General features: G+C 49.3%; 1 protein-coding gene across 1 annotated transcript in view; it reads left to right on the forward strand.

The window, feature by feature from the left end:
- EDF1 (endothelial differentiation related factor 1) overlaps positions 1–16,170 on the forward strand; it is a 93,587-nt gene extending 77,417 nt beyond the window's left edge. Inside the window, exon 5 of the mRNA XM_069609752.1 lies at positions 15,649–16,170. Within this exon, the coding sequence (XP_069465853.1) occupies positions 15,649–15,710 (62 nt within the window). The 3' untranslated portion in view covers positions 15,711–16,170. The remainder of the gene's footprint in view (positions 1–15,648) is intronic.
- The last annotated feature ends 1,866 nt before the right edge of the window (positions 16,171–18,036 follow it).

The raw sequence follows: 18,036 nt of genomic DNA on the forward strand, positions 1-18,036 counted from the left end.
CAGAGACCAGTGATTGGTTATTACTACGAAAGACAGATCAGAAACGAAACTGATACTGGTTTTTTCTTTACCGAGGATTCCCAGCCTGACGACGGGGAATATTCATGAGCATGTGAATCCATGCCAGACCCATGCTGGAGAACAACAGTTACAGGTAAGTAACTTGTTCCGTCTTTGTGGGTGTAAACTCTATTTGAGGTTCCCCCCTTCTGTTATGTTTACTATTTACTTGGTTAGCATCACATTTGTCATATGCTAAATACAGTGCCATGTTAGGTGTGGCTATAATTTGACAGCCTAGCCATAATGTGTTTTTTTTTTTTTTAAACTCGCATGCCAGATATAAAGATACCAACTGACTGATCCAGGATGTGGCATATGCTGAGGGCAACCTTGCTTGCCTCCAAAGCAGATGATCGCTAATATGCAGTTGTAAATACTATATTTGGCAGTCATTGTTTCATGTCCTGTTCCTTCCTTGTAATACCTTGGATACAAGGTATGTAGTTGTCAAGCAGTCCCACTAATGGCTGCACCTCCTCAAAGTGACTCCTCCCTTTCTCACTTCCAGAAGCTGTCGCAAGCCCTGGTTCTCTCTAGGCTGGACTGCTCACAGCCTCTTTCTCAATCTGCCTTCCTCGACAATCTGCAACTAATTCAGAACAGGACTGCAAGACTTATCCTTGGACTCGAGCCCAGGGACGGTATCGCTCCAGCCCTGAAATCTCTCCACTGGCTGTAAGGATCAAGTTCAAGACTCTTTGCATTGTCCACAATGCTTTCTGGGGCCGGCGGGCACTGCATCAAATGCTCTTCCAAAATACCTTCCTTCTCGAGACCTTGGCTCAGCTACCTCCAACTCTAAGGGTTGGAAGCTTCTCCAGTCAGAAGGGGCAGCTCTGTGCCTCCTTCTGGAATGGCCTCCCTGCCCCTCTCAAACTGGAGCCAAACCACCTGAAGTTCCGGAAGCAGCTCAAAACTTTCTTCTGCTTCTCTCCCTTACTGACTTACCTGTCTGCTGTACCGACTGGTTGCTTGGCTACCCTTAGTCTCACTGGGTACCAGGCTCTTGATCGGTCACCCTTGCACTGCCTCCAGGCCTACCATGCACTTGGCGGCTGTAACTGTTACCCTGCAGTACTTGGTTGCCTTGCACTACCCAAAGCTGCGCTGCCCTGGCTACATTTACTTGGAGCATTGCTGCCCTGTTCTGTCCCCTTCTCCTTTTACTTCTCGTTCTCGCACTTGTAACACAAGGCCTAGTAAGATAGTTTGCCTTGTTCTCACTCCCTTGTCGCAACCCAGAAACACGTGTGACAGGCGTGGACATCATATCCTTTGTATAGTAGTCTATTGCACTGGTGCTGATTTGCCAAGCTCAGCCTCAAATGCCCAGTAATGTGGTCAGTGCTTCATGAATGTGTAGTCGCCACTAGTAATGCACTGGCCATACAATTCCAGTTTCTGACCTCAAATACCTCTGTAATAACATCCAAGACCAGTTAATGTCCTTTTTCCCATTATAAGCCAAATGCTGCCTTAAATGCCCCAGTAGTATGTTGGAATCCCTATTATGTGCAGCTTCAAATGCCCAGGAATTGCCTCAACAGTTGGTTAATGCCTTACATGTTCATTTGCTGTGCCTAGCATGACAGCATGCTAGGCACGCTCCAAAGGACCACAGTAACTACAGTCATTTTTATTAATGTCTCACTTGATGGACTACCTTCAGGGCCCCAGTAATAATCCAAGCAGTTATTTAGAAACCCATTTCTGATGCTTGTGGATCTGCTTAGAATAACATGCTGTGCATATAGTTCGACATCTAGTGGTAATCTTGAGTATTGACTTTTTTTTTTGAAGATCGATAGTGTTCCTCACGTTCAGGTCTACTTCCCTATCTGTGACGTGTAGTGTAACCAAAATCCCACGTGTTGAGGCCCCCCCCAGATTGTTTTTTTCTGCCAAGCTAGTTGGTCGCTTATCCAGAGTTTGTAAGTTTATATTGATATATGTATGCCTACGGTTCAACTTCACTATGCCTTTCCCCCACCGTTGCTTCCCACTTCAGTCTGCAGCCATGGCTCTGATTCGGAAGCAATTAACCTTTCTGCAGAGCCTATGCGCTAAGTGCCTGTTCCTGCCCCCCTCCCTCTGTACCCAATGGGCAGGCTGTTGGCACTGTTATGGGAAGTCTCACCCCAGTGACCAAGGCACCCACGCACCACATGGGGGGTGGGGGGCGGTTGTGCTCGAGTCCTCAGTGCCCATAGGGCCACTGAAAATTGACCACCTTCTGAACCTAGCGGTTCTGCGCCCTCCCTACAACCACAGCATGCAAATGGACATAAGACTCCTGGAACAGTTGGCCTTCTAAAAATAGTCTGCTGCCATAGACCCGCCGTCCAAGGGTGCTTGAACGCTGAAGGACTGTGGCACTGCCTTCCGGTGTGCCGAAACCCATCTGCCATCAATACTGCTTCCAATGCTTTGCAAGAAGCTTTCGGATACCCTTTTGGCAGCTTGGGGCTACAAAGGCACCACTTCTCCCTGAGAGGACTATTCTGAGGCCCCTGAGCCTTACATAAGGGTTCATCCCCTTCTAGACAGCCCTTCCCACCTCCTGACTTCAGCTTCCTCGGAATGGACATGGGGAGGTTTGAAAGGTGTATGGCTAACCTGGCTGAGTTAATCGGCTTTTCAGATCAGTATGACTGAGCCTTGAAGAGACCCAGGGAAGTGGACTCTTGCACCATCCCCTCAATGTCAAACTTCCCTCCCCCTGGTGCCCAGTTTTCATCTTTGGAGGAACGTCCCTGATGACCCAACCCAGGGGGTTTCTTATGAGTGGTTTGACTCCTGTGTATGAAGACCCAGACTGTAATCAGGCAGGGGACCAGGGCTCGTGGCACACACTGCCACTGACCCAGGTGGCATCTGTCTGGATCCCCCCCATCCCCCACTACTCCACCAGAGATTTGTTGCCAGTTGACTACCAAATGCTGTTCAACTTACTCTTAAGCGCACAGCAGACCATTACAAGATTTCTATGCACGAAGCCGACTGACTTGTGGAGGACATCCTAAAGTTGAAGACTCTGGTTAGCCAAGCCATCCCCTTATTAAATTCTATTAAGGTGCTTGGTCCCTTCTTTGCTGTCCCTTACACGGGCAGTCAATGCCCAGGTGACATTTTTTGCCCATCCCCCCCCTCTACATTCTGGGTCATGCCATACCAGACTCTTGGTTGTAACGACCACTTGCAAAAAGCCTGGATCAGGGATCCTGGCAAGTAGGCTCTCGTAGAGGCAGTACTCCCAGGGGCTCCCTGGCCTCCACCTCCAGGTGATTTGCCGTTACGGGTCCGCTACTACGCTTCCCCTGTTGGGTGTCACCTGTCTTCATTCATCCACACCTGGGAGGGGATCACTTCAGAACAGTGGCTTCTAAAGACCATTGCCCACAGGTATTGTATAGTTTCTCTGACCATCCTGCTGGAAGAAGTTCAGGTCCTGCTGGAAAAAGGCACCATTGAAGTTGCCCCCCCACCTTATCCAGGTAAACAATTGCATCTATTCAGTGTTCCTTGTACCCCAAAAGATATCGCAATGCGCCCTGTTTTAGACCTGCGAACAAGTGTCCAACCTCCAAATTCAGGCTGACAACACTTCAGGGAAATCCCACTGCTGCAGCAGGGGATAACATGATCACATTAGACATGAAAGATGCATAATTTCAATGTTGGCCAGCGCAGAGTACCTCAGGTTCACTCACTGTCAGTTAAAGGTCCCCCAGCTCCCCTCCAAATCATTGTGAATACCCTTGGGGGTGAGGCAAAGGCACTGGTAGGCGGTCCATCTGAGTCATCTCTACCTCGACGACTCTCCAGGGGATTCGTACCGAACATGCCAGACCAATACCCAGAAGACAGTATAATCTCCTTCAACCCAGGATTCTCTAGCAAAAAATAATAAATTTAACCCCACCCCCCTGCCCGCCAGGTCACCTTCAACACAGCGCATGGTGTGGTCTCCAGCAGTAGCGGCCAATTGCATCAACCTGTTGGAACTACTAGCTTTGGTCAAGGCCCTGTCGGCTTTCCAGACACTCTTCTAATCCTCGCAGACAGTACCACTGCATGTACAAACAAGGGGCACGCACTCTCTAGGGCTATCCAGACTGTCCCGGAACATCTGGAAGTGGGCACTCAAACACATACTCCGCAGAGACACCTCCTACCCATAGAGCATAAGTGGCAGCTACAAGAGGGATATCTTACTCTACGGTTTTGTAGAATGGGGCTTCCCAGAGATTGCCTTATTTGCTACCCTGGGAAACACCCAATGCCCAGATTATGCTTAGGAGACCCACAGAACTGCTCCAAGGGGAACGGTCTCTGGATAACCTGGTCTGGGAGATTTGCCTACGGACCCCCATACGCCTTAACAGAATAGTGTACAGGAACCAGTCACACTGATCCTGGTAGCACCGATGTGGACTCAGCCTCGGTTCTCCGATTTTATGGCAAGGTCAGTCTCCCCGATCAGGAAGCTGCCATGCCTGTACAACATGCGGTCTCTGGCTCAGGGAGGGACACTACATCCATGCCCCAAACACAATTTAGCAGCCTGGCTCCTGAAGTCCTAGGGTTCGTGCACCTTCAACGCCCTCAGATGCAAATCCTACCACCAGACATTGCTACTTCAGTAAGTGGAAGCGCGTTGTTACCTGGTGTAATACTGAGGGTGTCCATCCTATTGATTTCCTAAAGATATTGTCCAGTACCTAACTTGCCTGTTAGAGTCGGGACTAGCTTTCAATTCTCTAAAGGTCCACTTAGCTGCTCTTTTGGCACACACTGCATCCCAGAGGAAGGTTTCATAGTTTAAGATTCCTGTGATTAACTTTATGGAGGGGGGGGGGACTTCATGCCCCCCCCCCCCTTATCTCGAACCCAGCCCCCTGATGGTACCTGAATGTTAACCAGACTCATTTTGAACCATTACACAAGACTAGCCTTAATGGACTCTCCTACAAGAACGCCTTCCTAGTGACAATCACCTCTATAAGAGTTTGGGAACTGCAGGCCCCTTCAGTTCAGGACCCCTTTGTCACAATTCACAAAGACGAGGTTTTGCACGCACACCCACGCTTTCTTGAAGTTTCATGTTAAGTCCATAGAACTACCCACCTTTTTTCAGAACCCCACTAACGTGGCAGAAAGGGAACCCTGTCTTTAAATCACCATTTCCAAGTGGATCATGAACTGCATCACTGTTGCCAAGCGATCTACCCATCATGCCTAGAGCTCACTCTACTCTGGGCACAGAGGATACAATAGCATTCATTGCAAATGTTCCTCTAGATTCCATTTGCAGAGCAGCAACCTGGAGTTCGGTACACACCTTTACAACACACTCTAGGACTTATTCTCAGGTGGGACAAGTTATGCTTAGACAGCCATCTTTGCTACTGTTCCTTCACACATTCCACCACCATCTCTGGGTCCTGCTCGCTAGTCCATGCACAGCATGTGATTCTAAGCATATCCACAAGCGTTGGAAGACCTACATGACTCACTAATCTTATTGCTGATTGTATCTGCTTAGATTCACATCCACCCACTCTTCCTCCCCTTTTGGAGTAGAAGGAACATGGACTTCTTACACCTTCTCTTCTATACTCGCTCATGCAGACTAGAAGGCTCCCTCACGGCAGAAAAAACAACCGGTGGGACCGCTGCATGAGGGGTTTTGGATACAGTACACGCGATGGATAGTTGGTCACGCCCATGTACCTTTTTGATAAAAGATGCAATACGCTGTGATTACCCCTAGATCTCAGACTATATGCACCACATGTGAATCTAAGCAGATGTGTCCAGGGAGAGCTTTATAGTCTGAGCGCGTACAGAAGAGAAGGTAGAAGTCTGTTCCTTCTACTCCAAGATGTCAGAATACTGAAGTAGTGGGATCCTGCAGGAGTGAAGCTGGCCCACCTAGCCCCCAAGCCTGCCTGCTCAACAATCCTGCTTCTTTAAAACTATTGTCCAGGCAAACCCAAGGGGAATGGAGAAAACAAGACCAGAACTCCCACTGCAGGTACTTCAGACTGTCTTCACTGGAGTGATTCAACACAGAAGGGTTCCTAAAAGGAAAAATGCAACTTTCTATATAATGTCTTTAATTCAATCTAAACTATACTCTTTGACAAGTCTTAACTCTAATTACCTGTTGCCTAAGCTTGTTTTGCCATTAGGCTTAAAGTATATTCATATTGTTGACGGTGGATAATTGGATTATAATGTCTTCAACTTGACTATCTTCACTCAGCTTTTCTTGAATCCTTAAAATAATGCCCAAGCAACATTGTTATAAGTATGAACTAATTAATTCTGGTGTGTGATTAGTAAAACTAAATTCTTCCTTGTAATGTTACCTGCGATTTTCTTTGTATCTGAAGCCTTATTGAATTCTTTAGGAGATATGAAACTAACTTGATCAGCTGACAAAGGTATTATATACAGTCGCGTAAGAAAGAAAATGCAACTGACAATTATTCGTAACGCTCATTTAATAATACGAAGCGTAACGCAGGAAAAATGAAGTAAAACTGAAGACGTCCACAAAATGGCCACGACGCACTTGCAACGTACAAAGGTCCTTTCCTTTAATCTGTGCTTGCGTGTAGATCAAAGCATTACGGCAACGACGATACAAACCCAAAAATACAATGTTAGTTCCTATGTTACGATTGGTTATTTTACATTGGTACAACAGCGGTTACGATCCGCACGCCACCTTAATAGAGGTTAAGAACTTTTTACATAGAAAACTCGTGGCAACTTTTTCATGAATTTTCATTTCTTTTTAAAAAAAAATGAAATTCTTGTTATCTTCAAACAAATACGAATTTCTAGTTCATTGAAAAAATATCAATCCACAACAGATTCTTCATAAGTCTTAGAAGGAAAGATTAAAGTCTTTGAGTTCATTCAAAACTTTATCTCAGTCATAGGAACTATGCAGTTCTGCTCAGCTGTTCAACATTCAGATCTCCTGGAAATCTTCAATAGATTTTCTGCAACTTGCTTCTTGAATAAAATCTAGTATGAACTAGAAATAATTATTTCTTTTAAATAACTATTTTACCCGGAGCTCCAGAAAAACGACCTACTCTAGTGAATACTTGAAAGGCAGTTGAGAATTGTTAAGAACATTCTAAATGACATCACAATGCTGCCTGCTGTAAACTAAACCAATCACTGCTCTGAAAGTGTTCCACCATCTTGACTTGGGGGCATTTCATCTTTATAATTGAAAGTTAGTTATGGGTAAATAAACTAAACAAGGTAATGTTCTATTCTCTAAACAGAATTTATTATACCACCCTCCCTTTCTAACTTTCCTGGAATAGTATTTGACCTACCCTATTCTCCTAAGAACCTTGTCAATGTGAGGCACAAAATGTGAAAACCTGACACAAGAGGGGAGGAAGGGTGGGTGCATGTGAATCTAAGCTGTTACAATCATGTTAATGGACATTTGTACGCACTATCGCTACCGGAGTGGTCCCCTGGTACTCTGGCAGCTCTGAAAGAGGGGAGGTTGAGTTAGTGGGAGGAAGCAGGAAAAGTGCGAGAGCAGTGATGTGCTGTTGGCGGCCTCAGCCCAGTGGGTCCGTTGGCTGGGCTTGGGGTGTTTGCGGCTGGTAGTCGTCGTGTACTGTTGTGCAAGGCTGTGTTTTTGTTTTGTTGCGATGTAGTGAAGTTTGTGCGGTTTGTTGTGCTGTAGGTTTTGGTTGTTTGGTTTGGAGTTTCAGAGGTGTATGCAGAAAGGAAAATTGTTAGTAGGGTTAGTTGGTTTGCATCTATATCCTGAATTGATGCGCTCGGCTTGCGTAGTCTCCCCTGATGCGGTTCTGTCCTGATCTGGGTCCGACTGGCATACAGGTTCCTTACTCCTCTGGTTCCCCACCTCTAACATGCTCTCATAGCTCCCCTTATCCTCCCTTCCCCTGTGGCCAGTGCACCTGCCAATGACAACCTCTCAGGTAGTGGGGTGATTGCCAAGATCATTCCACATCAGTGTGGTACCTGGCAGTAATTAAGGGGCGGGCGAAGGTGTTGGTGGGATTGTCTGAGGTAGTTGACTCAGTCTCTGTGCGTGCCGCTTGTTATTTGGTGTCACCCATCCAGGTGCCGTGCGAGTTACACTTGGGTCGGATGTCTGTCTTTCCGGTTTAGTCATCCTTTTTTCAGTTTTGGTTTCCAGGGTTACTCTGTGCTGTTGTAGAGCCAGGTTTTTAGTGATTTCCTGAATTTTAGATGTTCAGTGTTTCTTTTGGGATGTTTCAGGTTTTTGCGGCTAAGTGGTAGAAGGAGGTGCCTCCAGGTTTTTTTCTAAAGGTATGGTTTGAGTTCCAGGTGGATTTCGTTGCTTGATTGGAGGGGTCTCGTTGGTTTGTAGGCTGTTTTCTTTTGTACGAATTCTGCTCCTTGTCCGCTGATTGCCCTGTGCGTTATGCACATTGAGTGTTTTTAGGGCTGGAGTGATGTGGTCTCTTCTGGATAGTTTGAGGAGTAGTCTTGCTGCTGCATTTTGGATCTGTTGCAGTTTCTTCAGGAGGTATTCTGGTATTCCGAGGTAGAGGCTGTTGCATAGTCGATTTTTGACATGATTAGGACGATGATGGAGAGGAAAGGTAGAATTCTTCTTGCCGTTTGGAGGAGGAAAAAGCATTTCTTCACTGGTGCATTTGTGGTTCCAGGGTTAGGTTGTTGTCCATTAGGACTCCCAGATTTTTTTACTACCTTCGATGGTGTGGTGCGTTTCCAATTTCTGTAGGCCATGGGATGGTGGTTTCATTTTCAGTCTTTGGATACGATCAGGATTCTGTCTTTCCTGGGTTGATTTACAGGTTGTTGGCATCCATCCAGTTGAAGACTTTTAGACAGTCGGTTAGGGTTGAATGGTCGGCATCGGTGTCTATGATTTTTGTAGATCTGCGTAGTTGTAACATGTAATGTTGTATATTTTGAAGATTCTGATGACTGGAGTCTGCTAGATGGTGAAATATAGTGGAGATAGTGAGGATCCTTGTGGTACTCCAGTCGTTAATTCGTGGGGTGGATTTGAAAGGTTTTATCCATACGGTTTCTGTTCTGTCTGCTAGGAATGATTTGGTCCAGCGTAGTGCTGTCTGTTATGCTTATGTCTTCTAGTCTTTTGGTCAGGGTGTCGTGGCTAACTGTGTCAAAGGCTGCGGGAGGTCGAGCAGAATAAGGGCTGAGGTAGTGTTCGAGTCTGCGTTAGTTTTGAGGTCGTCCCAGATGGATGATGGTGCTGTTTCTGTTCCTATCGCTGGTCTGAAACCGATTTTGAGCTTGGTCCAGCAGGTGGTGGTTTTCTACGTGTTCTTGGGTTAGTTTATATACGTAGGTTTCTAAAGTTTTGCTGCGTAGGGGATGTTGGAGATCGGTCTGTAGTTGGAAAGGTCATCTACGTCAACACTTGTGTTTTTGAAGAGTGGCTTGATGTATGCTGATTTGAAGATCTTCGGTACAGTCCTGTTAGTGATAGACTGTAGTGGTCTGCTGGCGATCTTTGTGCGAGGATTGATTTGTAGATGTCTGGGGGACATGGGTCCATGGGTGATCCTGCTTTCTTGCGTCGCTTTACCAGCATTGTGAATGCCTCTGCTGATATTTCAGGAAAGCTTCAGAGTTTGTGTTGTGGTTCCGTGTTCGGTTCGGTTGGTCACTTTTGGATGGTTTGACGGATGTCGTTTTTTTAAGGTGATCTGCCAGGTTGTTGCATAGTCTTTCTGAGGGGGTTGGGGTTATCGTAGCCTGGTGGGTTTCTCATTTCTTCAGAAATTTATAATCGTATGTCTTCCAGGGGCTGTCGAGCAAATCCTACTGTACTGCTATCCATGTAATGTGTGGTCTCTACTGCCAACTGATGCCATCATATTAAGCCCATATGCTAATGTCACCCCTTCCACCCACCTTGCCTGCCTCATGTATGTACAACACAGCCACAAATGTGCAGGTGCTGTCCCGTCTCCAGATTCACCCACCTGTCCACTTTTATGTTTTGGCTTCATTGGCAGGCAATTCTTTCCTACTTCGTGAAACAACCCTTCTCCAGCATGGGGTCTGGCATGGATTCACATGCTCATGAATATTCCCCGTCAGGCCGGGAATCCTCAGAGAAAAAAATCAGTATCAGTTTCGTTTCTGATCTGTCTTTCTCAGTAGTAACCAATCACTGGTCTCTGGGTCATACTGCCCCAGCCAATGACTACCCTCTCCCTAAGCCCCACCCCTGGCAGCCATCCTCAGATTTTTACCGCACGTTCAAGTGTTGGAGTCCTCGTGCTTAGCTCTCGAGCTTTTGCTGCGTTTTCGTGCTTTTTTCAGGAGATTTTTTTTTTTTGGTTACAAGAGCCTCAAGCTCCACCGTTTCTACTTCCGATCAACAGGGATCCGTTTCGGAGTTTTCTACACCCCTCAAGGGTGAAGATTTCGTCGAGTTACGCTTTTGGAGGATTCCAGAATTTCCGAGGCCTACCCCGGACATGGCCCAGGAGAAAGGGAGCTCGACGCCCGGGAAGCTATTCAGGACCTGCCCTGGATGCCAGGTTCAGAAGGAGGATGAGCATTCGTTATGCCTCTGTCTCCATGAGGACAAGATGCACAAGGAAAAGGACTGCGCGTTTTGTGGAAACATGTCGGAGCGGACCATGAAGGATCGCCACCTCCGTCTCGCCAACTGGCTGGAAGGTAAGAGCCCACCAGGCGAGAAGTCTGAGCAGTCTTCTAAGTCCTGTGAGGGTGCTCCGGTGACGGGGGCCCAACAAAAGGCTAAGCACCACGAGTCAGCAGGCACCGGGAGCGCCGAACGGTCGGGCTCCTTGGCTGCCAGGCAGGACGCACCCTCCCCGGTGCCATCAACCACGAGCCAACGTTCTGGCTCGGCTAAGAGGAAGTCCAAGAACCCGGCGAAGCTTCTGGATAGGCCCTGGTCGATCTCGAAGACTCCAGCAGAGGGGAGCGAGGCTCGGACCCTTCCCCCCCCCCGAAGGTGAAGGCCGCGGGCGTACAGAAGCTGACGTTAGCCGTGATTCACCCTGCTAGGACCTCGATTGAGGATGTCGCCGCGGCCCTGGCTCAGCTACACCAGTGGAGGCGCCCTCGGGTAGGCTCCCTGCCACCGCGGAGGGAGTTGTCTTTCAGGCCCATCGAGAAGACCCCCACGAAGTCCTCGTGGGAAAAGGGGTGGGGGGGAGGGGGTGGTGGCCTTCGTGGATACGGACACCGTCGTTTCTGGCGCCGCAGGACACCTCAGCGGCCATTTTCAGTCCTTATGCTCTGAGATGAGGACTAGGTTGCCCCTTCCCCCGACGGAGGAACCTGAGCCAGACCCGACAGAGGATCCGGAGTCAGGACCTTCGGGGAGCCCACCGCCTAAGAGGAGGACGATGCATCCTAGGCCGCCTCTGCGGCCTTCTCTGCCTCCCCCCGATCACCCCCCCCCGGTCCACTACCCACGGGGATGATCCAGGCATGGACACGACTACGACGGGTAAGGATGACAACGGAGGCGACAACGGGACGTGGACCCCTCCCCACCCCCCCATCGCCCCCCCCCCCCCGTCGCCCCCTGCCCGGGCTTCCCCGCCCGACGAGATTGGATCCTTCCATGCAATGTTCTTCAGGGCATCCGAGCTCTTCCAGCTCTGCCCTGAGGAAAAGGAGGGGTTCCTTTACCAGCGGCACGAGGCTAAAAGGAAGACGGTCCTCGCCGTACTGCTTCTTGATGACATCTGGGATGAGGGGCTCGCCCTCAAGAACCCTGCCACGGCTCCTGCGAAGAGGGAACGGTACAAGAAGTACCAGGTCCCTGACGCTGCCCCCTTGTGCCTTAGGGCGCAACCTACCCCAGACTCGGTCGTTTCGGCGGCGGCCAAGAAGAAAGCGGCGGGGTGGCGCGCATCAGCCTCGACTTCAACCTCCCCTCCAGACGGCGAGGGTAGGAAACTGGATGCGATGGGACGACGGGTCATCTTATCTGCAGCGATGATCGCCCTGGCCAACGCCCTGGCCATCGTATCCCGCTACGACGGAGTTGTGGTTTAAGATCGCCCCTCTGGATTTCCTTCCGGATGCCAATAGGGCTGAGGCCCTGGAAATTTTGCAGGAAGGTGAGATTGCCTCGGACCACGCCATTACGGTGGCTACGGACATCGCCGACACCGGTTTCCGTCAGTTGGGCAACAGCGTTTGCCTGAGACGACGAGGATGGCTCAGGGCGACGGATTTCCGCCAGGATGTTCAGACCAAGGTTTTGGACCTGCCCTTCGATGGAACCACCTTTTTGGCAAGGTGGTTGATGAATCCCTTCAGGCGATCAAGATGGACACGGAGACGGCCCGTGCACTGGGGGTGCACTGGGGGATGCTCCAACAGCGACGGCCGTCCTTTCGGAGCTCCGCAACTTTCCAAAATCCCACCTGGTCCCGTCGCAAGTCACCCTGTTTCTGGGAGCACAGCTCGACACAGTGGCGCGGCCGGCCTCACCGTCGGAGGAAAGGATAAGGACCATCCTAGGAAAGGTGCAACGTCTACTGGCCACAGACGTGGCCAGAGTGAGGTCTATAAAGTCCCTCCTCGGAATGATGTCCTCCTGCATTTATCTGGTGCCCCATTGCAGACTTCAGATGCGGCCCTTGCAAGAATTCCTCAACGCCCACTGGATCCAGACGGGCAGCTTCGAGGACAGGATCTCGCCTGACGAAACGTTCCGTCAGGCAATACGATGGTGAGGTGTCCGTGCTCATCTGACAGCGGGAACAGGCTTCCTAGCCCCGGCCCACCAGGTGACGGTAACAATGGATGCCTCCCTGGAAGGTTGGGAGCGCACACCAGGGGCCTCGACGCGAGAGGCCTTTGGTGCTAGGAGAAGACTCTCCACATCAACATCTTGGAGCTCCGCGCAGTGTTCTGGGCCCTCAGGTCCTTCCGTCCCTCAAGGGCAAGGTTGTGAGGATCTTCACCGACAACACCACCACAATGTTTTACATTCGGAAGCAGGGCGGAACCAGATCCCCCTGCCCTGTCCAAGGAAGCCCAGTATCTGTGGCATTGGGCCATCGCCCAAGGGATGTTTCTGGTACCCTTTCATCTGGCAGGGATAAACACCATCGCCGACTCACTCAGCAGGGAGCTGCGCTCGTGCCACGAGTGGGAACTGCGCCAGGATCAAGTGGACCGACTCTTCCGACGATGGGGCGAACCCCAGATCGATCTCTTTGCGATGACAGTGAACTCCAAGTGCCGGAGGTTCGCCAGCAGGTTTCCCCAACCGAGGAGCATGGGCGATGCTTTCTCGTTCCCCTGGGACGGCCTGTTCCTTTATGCATTCCCGCCGTTGCTACTCCGGCTCGTCAACCAGCTCAAGAGGTCCCCGTGCAGGATGATCCTCGTTGCACTGGCGTGGCCGAGGCAGATCTGGTTCCCAGACCTTCTGGACTTGTCAGCGTCCACACCAGTCAAGCTGCCGACGGACGCGGATCTTCTCTCCAGAGAAGGAGGCGCCATTCTTCATCATGAACCAGAGTCGCTGAATTTGCTGGCCTGGCTCCTGCAGCACTAGAGTTTGGAGGATACAACATCCCGGCTGACTGCAGAGAGGTTCTGGCAAAGGCCAGGGCATCCTCAACTCTCGTGCTAGGGACACAAATGGAAGAGGTTCTGTCTGGGGCCGGGCACAGAAGATTAACCCTCTGCGGATTACGGCCCCAAGTATTGCCGTACCTACTGTCTTTGGCCAAGGCTGGCCTATCTCACGCTGCCATCAAGGTACATCTGGCTGCCGTCTCAAGTTACACCAGAACTACAGGACGGGCGTCCTTGTGGTCTCATCGTCTGGTGAAGGAATTTATAAAAGGACTGTTCCGATCATTCCCGCCGGTGAAGGCCCCAGCGTGGGAGCTCAACGTGGTACTAACTAGGCTCATGTGGGGGGGGCCCCCCCATTCGAGCCTATGCGTTCAGTGCCGTTGAAGTTTCTGTCGTGGAAGACAGCATTCCTCGTGGCCATCACCTCTGCACGACGAGTGGGAGAGATCCAGGCCCTGTCTTGCAAGCCTCCATACTTGACTTTTCACGACACGAGGGTGGTGCTGAGGACGCACCCCTCCTTCATGCCCAAGGTGCCGTCGGACTTCCACCTCAACGAGCCCTTGGTGTTGCCAGTTGTCTTCCCGTCGCCGGCTGAGAGGACTCTGCACTCGGATGTAGCTAGAGCGCTGAAGTTCTACGTGGACCGCATGAAGAGTTTCCGGAAGACATCACAGCTGTTTGTGAACTTTGGACCTGTGAATCAAGGGAAGGCTCTCAAAGACTTCCATTTCCAGATGGCTCTCCGGCTGCATCATGCACTGTCACCGGTTGGCAAACTGACCGCTGCCCGGCCGTCCGAGAGCCCATTCGACCAGAGCGATCGCTGCTACGGCGTTCCTGTCTGGTGTGCCCCTGCTCGACATCTGCAGGGCTTCTACGTGGAGGTCGACGCACACCTTCACGAGATTCTACTGCGTCGACCGGGATTCCAGGGAGGAGTCCAGAGTCGGCCAGGCAGTGCTGCGCCACCTGTTCGCCTAAGGTGAGCCTTGTGAGGAGGTAAGAGTTGAGGTTGTTGGTTTGCTTTATATTGAGCCTTTTGCCACCTCCCGTGGTTGTGCATGTGTATACTGCTATGTATTCTTATATTCATGAGCATGTGAATCCATGCCAGACCCCATGCTGGAGAAGGAACAAGTTACTTACCTGTAACTGTTGTTCTCCAGCATGGGTCTGGCATGGATTCACATGCGAACCCTCCTGCCTACCCCTCTGTGGCTCTTCACTTGGTCATACTGCCACTTCACGTGCTACCAAATCTGAGGATGGCTGCCAGGGGTGGGGCTTAGGGAGAGGGCAGTCATTGGCTGGGGGCAGTATGATCCAGAGACCAGTGATTGGTTACTACTGAGAAAGACAGATCAGAAACGAAACTGATACTGATTCTTTTTTTTCTATACCGAGGATTCCCGGCCTGACGACGGGGAATATAGATGAGCATGTGAATCCATGCCAGACCCATGCTGGAGAACTGTTACAGGTAAGTAACTTGTTCCATACTGCTTCTGTCAGCTGTCCTCTTCTCACATACCAGCATTATCCTGCTGACGTGGGGAGGGTGGAAAGAGGACTTCACCCCCTTCACTTTAAACTCGAGCAACCATTAGAAATGCTCACATGGGGTGGGGGGGTGGACAAGCTGTGGAAACCTCTATAAAAAGCCCTTTGTTTTTGCGTTTGGCACTGCCCTGGTGTTCAGAACCAGAGGTGTCAAGCAAGTTGCCAAGGATATCTGCTGGTGACCACAAGATGCCCACGTCACTACATGATTGCCTGAGCAACTTTTATACTAGACATAACTTTTACTGTGGTTGAAAAAATTCTCTGGGGAATGGAGCATGAAACCCAGTGTAGGACAAAACTGAACATGTATGGGGATTTTAGGTTTAATGCTTTCTCTAACCTTGCTGCTTCCTTCTTAATTGTGCCATTTTAATTTACGGTTTCTCCCTCCTTTTCCAGGTCTTAAACTTCGTGGGAGGGATATTGGAAAACCTGTCGATCCGTTGCATCCAAAGAAGTGAAAATAAAGCCTCGAAGTCAGTTAATCCAGCTGATCTCGATGTCTGGTGTCATTTAACTACCAGGCCAACCCCTCCCCATCCCTTGCTTCCCCTCATCCCTTGCCAAGTATGTGCTCACGTGGAGGCTGTGTAATAAAGTCCTGGCAAGTCTTTATAACTATTGTAAAAAAGTATGAACGCAAATGTACAGATATTATTTTACTCCTATTCTAATTTCTTTTTTCTAAAAGCTGTTGAAAACCAGATTAATTTCCATGGATTCCTTAAACATGCAAATATCCTTTTTGTCTTGAGGGTTTGGGCATCTTCTAAGTTGATACCTTTTTAAGAGAAGATAATTGATCAACAGGAATGTGGCACTAACCCACATAAATCTGTTTCATGAATGTCACTGAAAGCGTGTTAAACCGCTGCATCTCTTCACTGTATTAATTTAGAATAAAGTTGTTAGCCTTCGCTATTTGGCCTGTTTATTGTATTTGTCTGTTTTTTTTGTACATATGAAATAACTTCCAGCTGCCTAAATCTTGGGGATGATATAGGGGTGTAGGGCAGAGGTGCACAATATGTGGGGCGACGGTGTCCCTCCAGAACACTATGGCCTTTAAGGTCACCTGAGTTTAATGAAGTCTTGCCTAAAGTCATTTTGCCTTTGCGCAGCTTTCAGTTCTATAATAAATTAATCAAAGTAGTAATGCCAAGAAAAGGCACTATCACCCAGGGTGCAGTTAAAAACCATGCAATAAATTAAAATGTACATCTCCAACCCATGCTTTACTTTAACTTTGGTTATATTTATTTTTTTCTTAAACAATACTGGAATTTTCACATTCCATTTTTCCTTCCCATCTACACCCCCCCCACCGCCACCCACATAGGCTACCATGATTGTCCGTCCATCAGGACTTTTAGGACTAATAGTGAGACCAGAGACTGAGTTTTCCTGGTGTTGTGCGCTTAGATCACCTTTCTATGCACTCTGTCTCCACCAACACAGGGGTGCCTAGGGGGAGGGTGGGTGGGGTCAAACACCATCATGTGTATCGGCTTAGAGCCAAAGTTTTTCCTCACTAACCAAGGAGCCCCACTCAAGACTCATCATTTACCATGGCTGTCTATTTGTCCTAGACACATGTTCCCCCATTTTAGTCCAGTTGCTTGCTTCTCGGTTGGAGTGGTTTGTCCTATTTTTGGGCCAGGGCTTACCTTCCAGCTCACAACATTGCTTCAACATGGGAACTTGGAGTGTTCAGCATCTGCTGTTCAGGTTCCTAGTAAAACCTGAAGGGGCACAGGGTTGGAGCCACACTGACGAGATACTTGATCCAACTAAGGCCTTCAGACCAGTAAACCTGCACAGATGGACACTCCCACCACGTGGTACCATGTGCCCTGCTGGTCACACTCACTTGGGCAGTACGGGGGAGGATCCCTTGAACATTTTGGATGGCATCACAGGGGGTAAGTGCCAAGAATGAATGATTTTGAAGGTGTTACATGGCTGACGTATACAGGTTTCCAGCAAACATTAGCTTAGATTTTTCCCCCATGTATCGCCTATCTCCTCCCCTGCCTTAGTCTGCCAACATTGCCTGAACTGCTGCCTCCCCTCCAGCGCAACCGTGACTCGAATCCTGGACAGTACTCACTTTCTCAGTGGATTCAGATAATTTCTATCTAAGGGGATGGGGGCACGGAAGGTCAGCCAGAGGACCCCATAATGAGCTCCGTGTGGAAAGCCATAAGGGTAGAAGAGGTTACATGCTTCCACAGTCCCCATAGCACTGATGGGGTCTGGTGAGTTCTACCATGGGGTGATATCTTGTTAGGCTGGGCCCACAAGAGGTCTCTGATTTTTTTTTTTTGATGGGTGTACATGTTGCCATTTTATATAGTGCTCTGTATATCATTGGTATGACCTCAAAGCGCTGGTATGTTGAATGTCTTCGGGAACTGTAGTTCTGGTCCGAGGTATGTGTACCAGATGTGAGCAGCTGATGTAATTTCTGGATGGTAGTTGCATCCTACCATTAGGTGTGGTGCTGAAGATATCCGTTGGATGTGTGCAGTCTGGTGGGTGGACACCCAGACTTGGCTCTGGCTGTGTTAGGCCTGAAGGACGCATATGTGAGCAACTAGGCCTAAATGTGCTCGGCTCGCTGCGTTTTATTAGGGTGATTAGGTGTTCATGGGGTCGTATTTGTATGTGAACAGCTAGGCCAATTAATCTGGGAGGTATATCTGGTCTAGTTGAATGATGGTGTATAGTAGAGAGTAAGCGTAGTGATGTGATATAATGGTTATCTTTAAAGTGCCCAAGACCAGC

Source organism: Ambystoma mexicanum, chromosome 8 (genome assembly GCF_040938575.1).
Source record: "Ambystoma mexicanum isolate Mex_15411 chromosome 8, UKY_AmexF1_1, whole genome shotgun sequence".
Lineage (NCBI taxonomy): Eukaryota > Metazoa > Chordata > Amphibia > Caudata > Ambystomatidae > Ambystoma > Ambystoma mexicanum.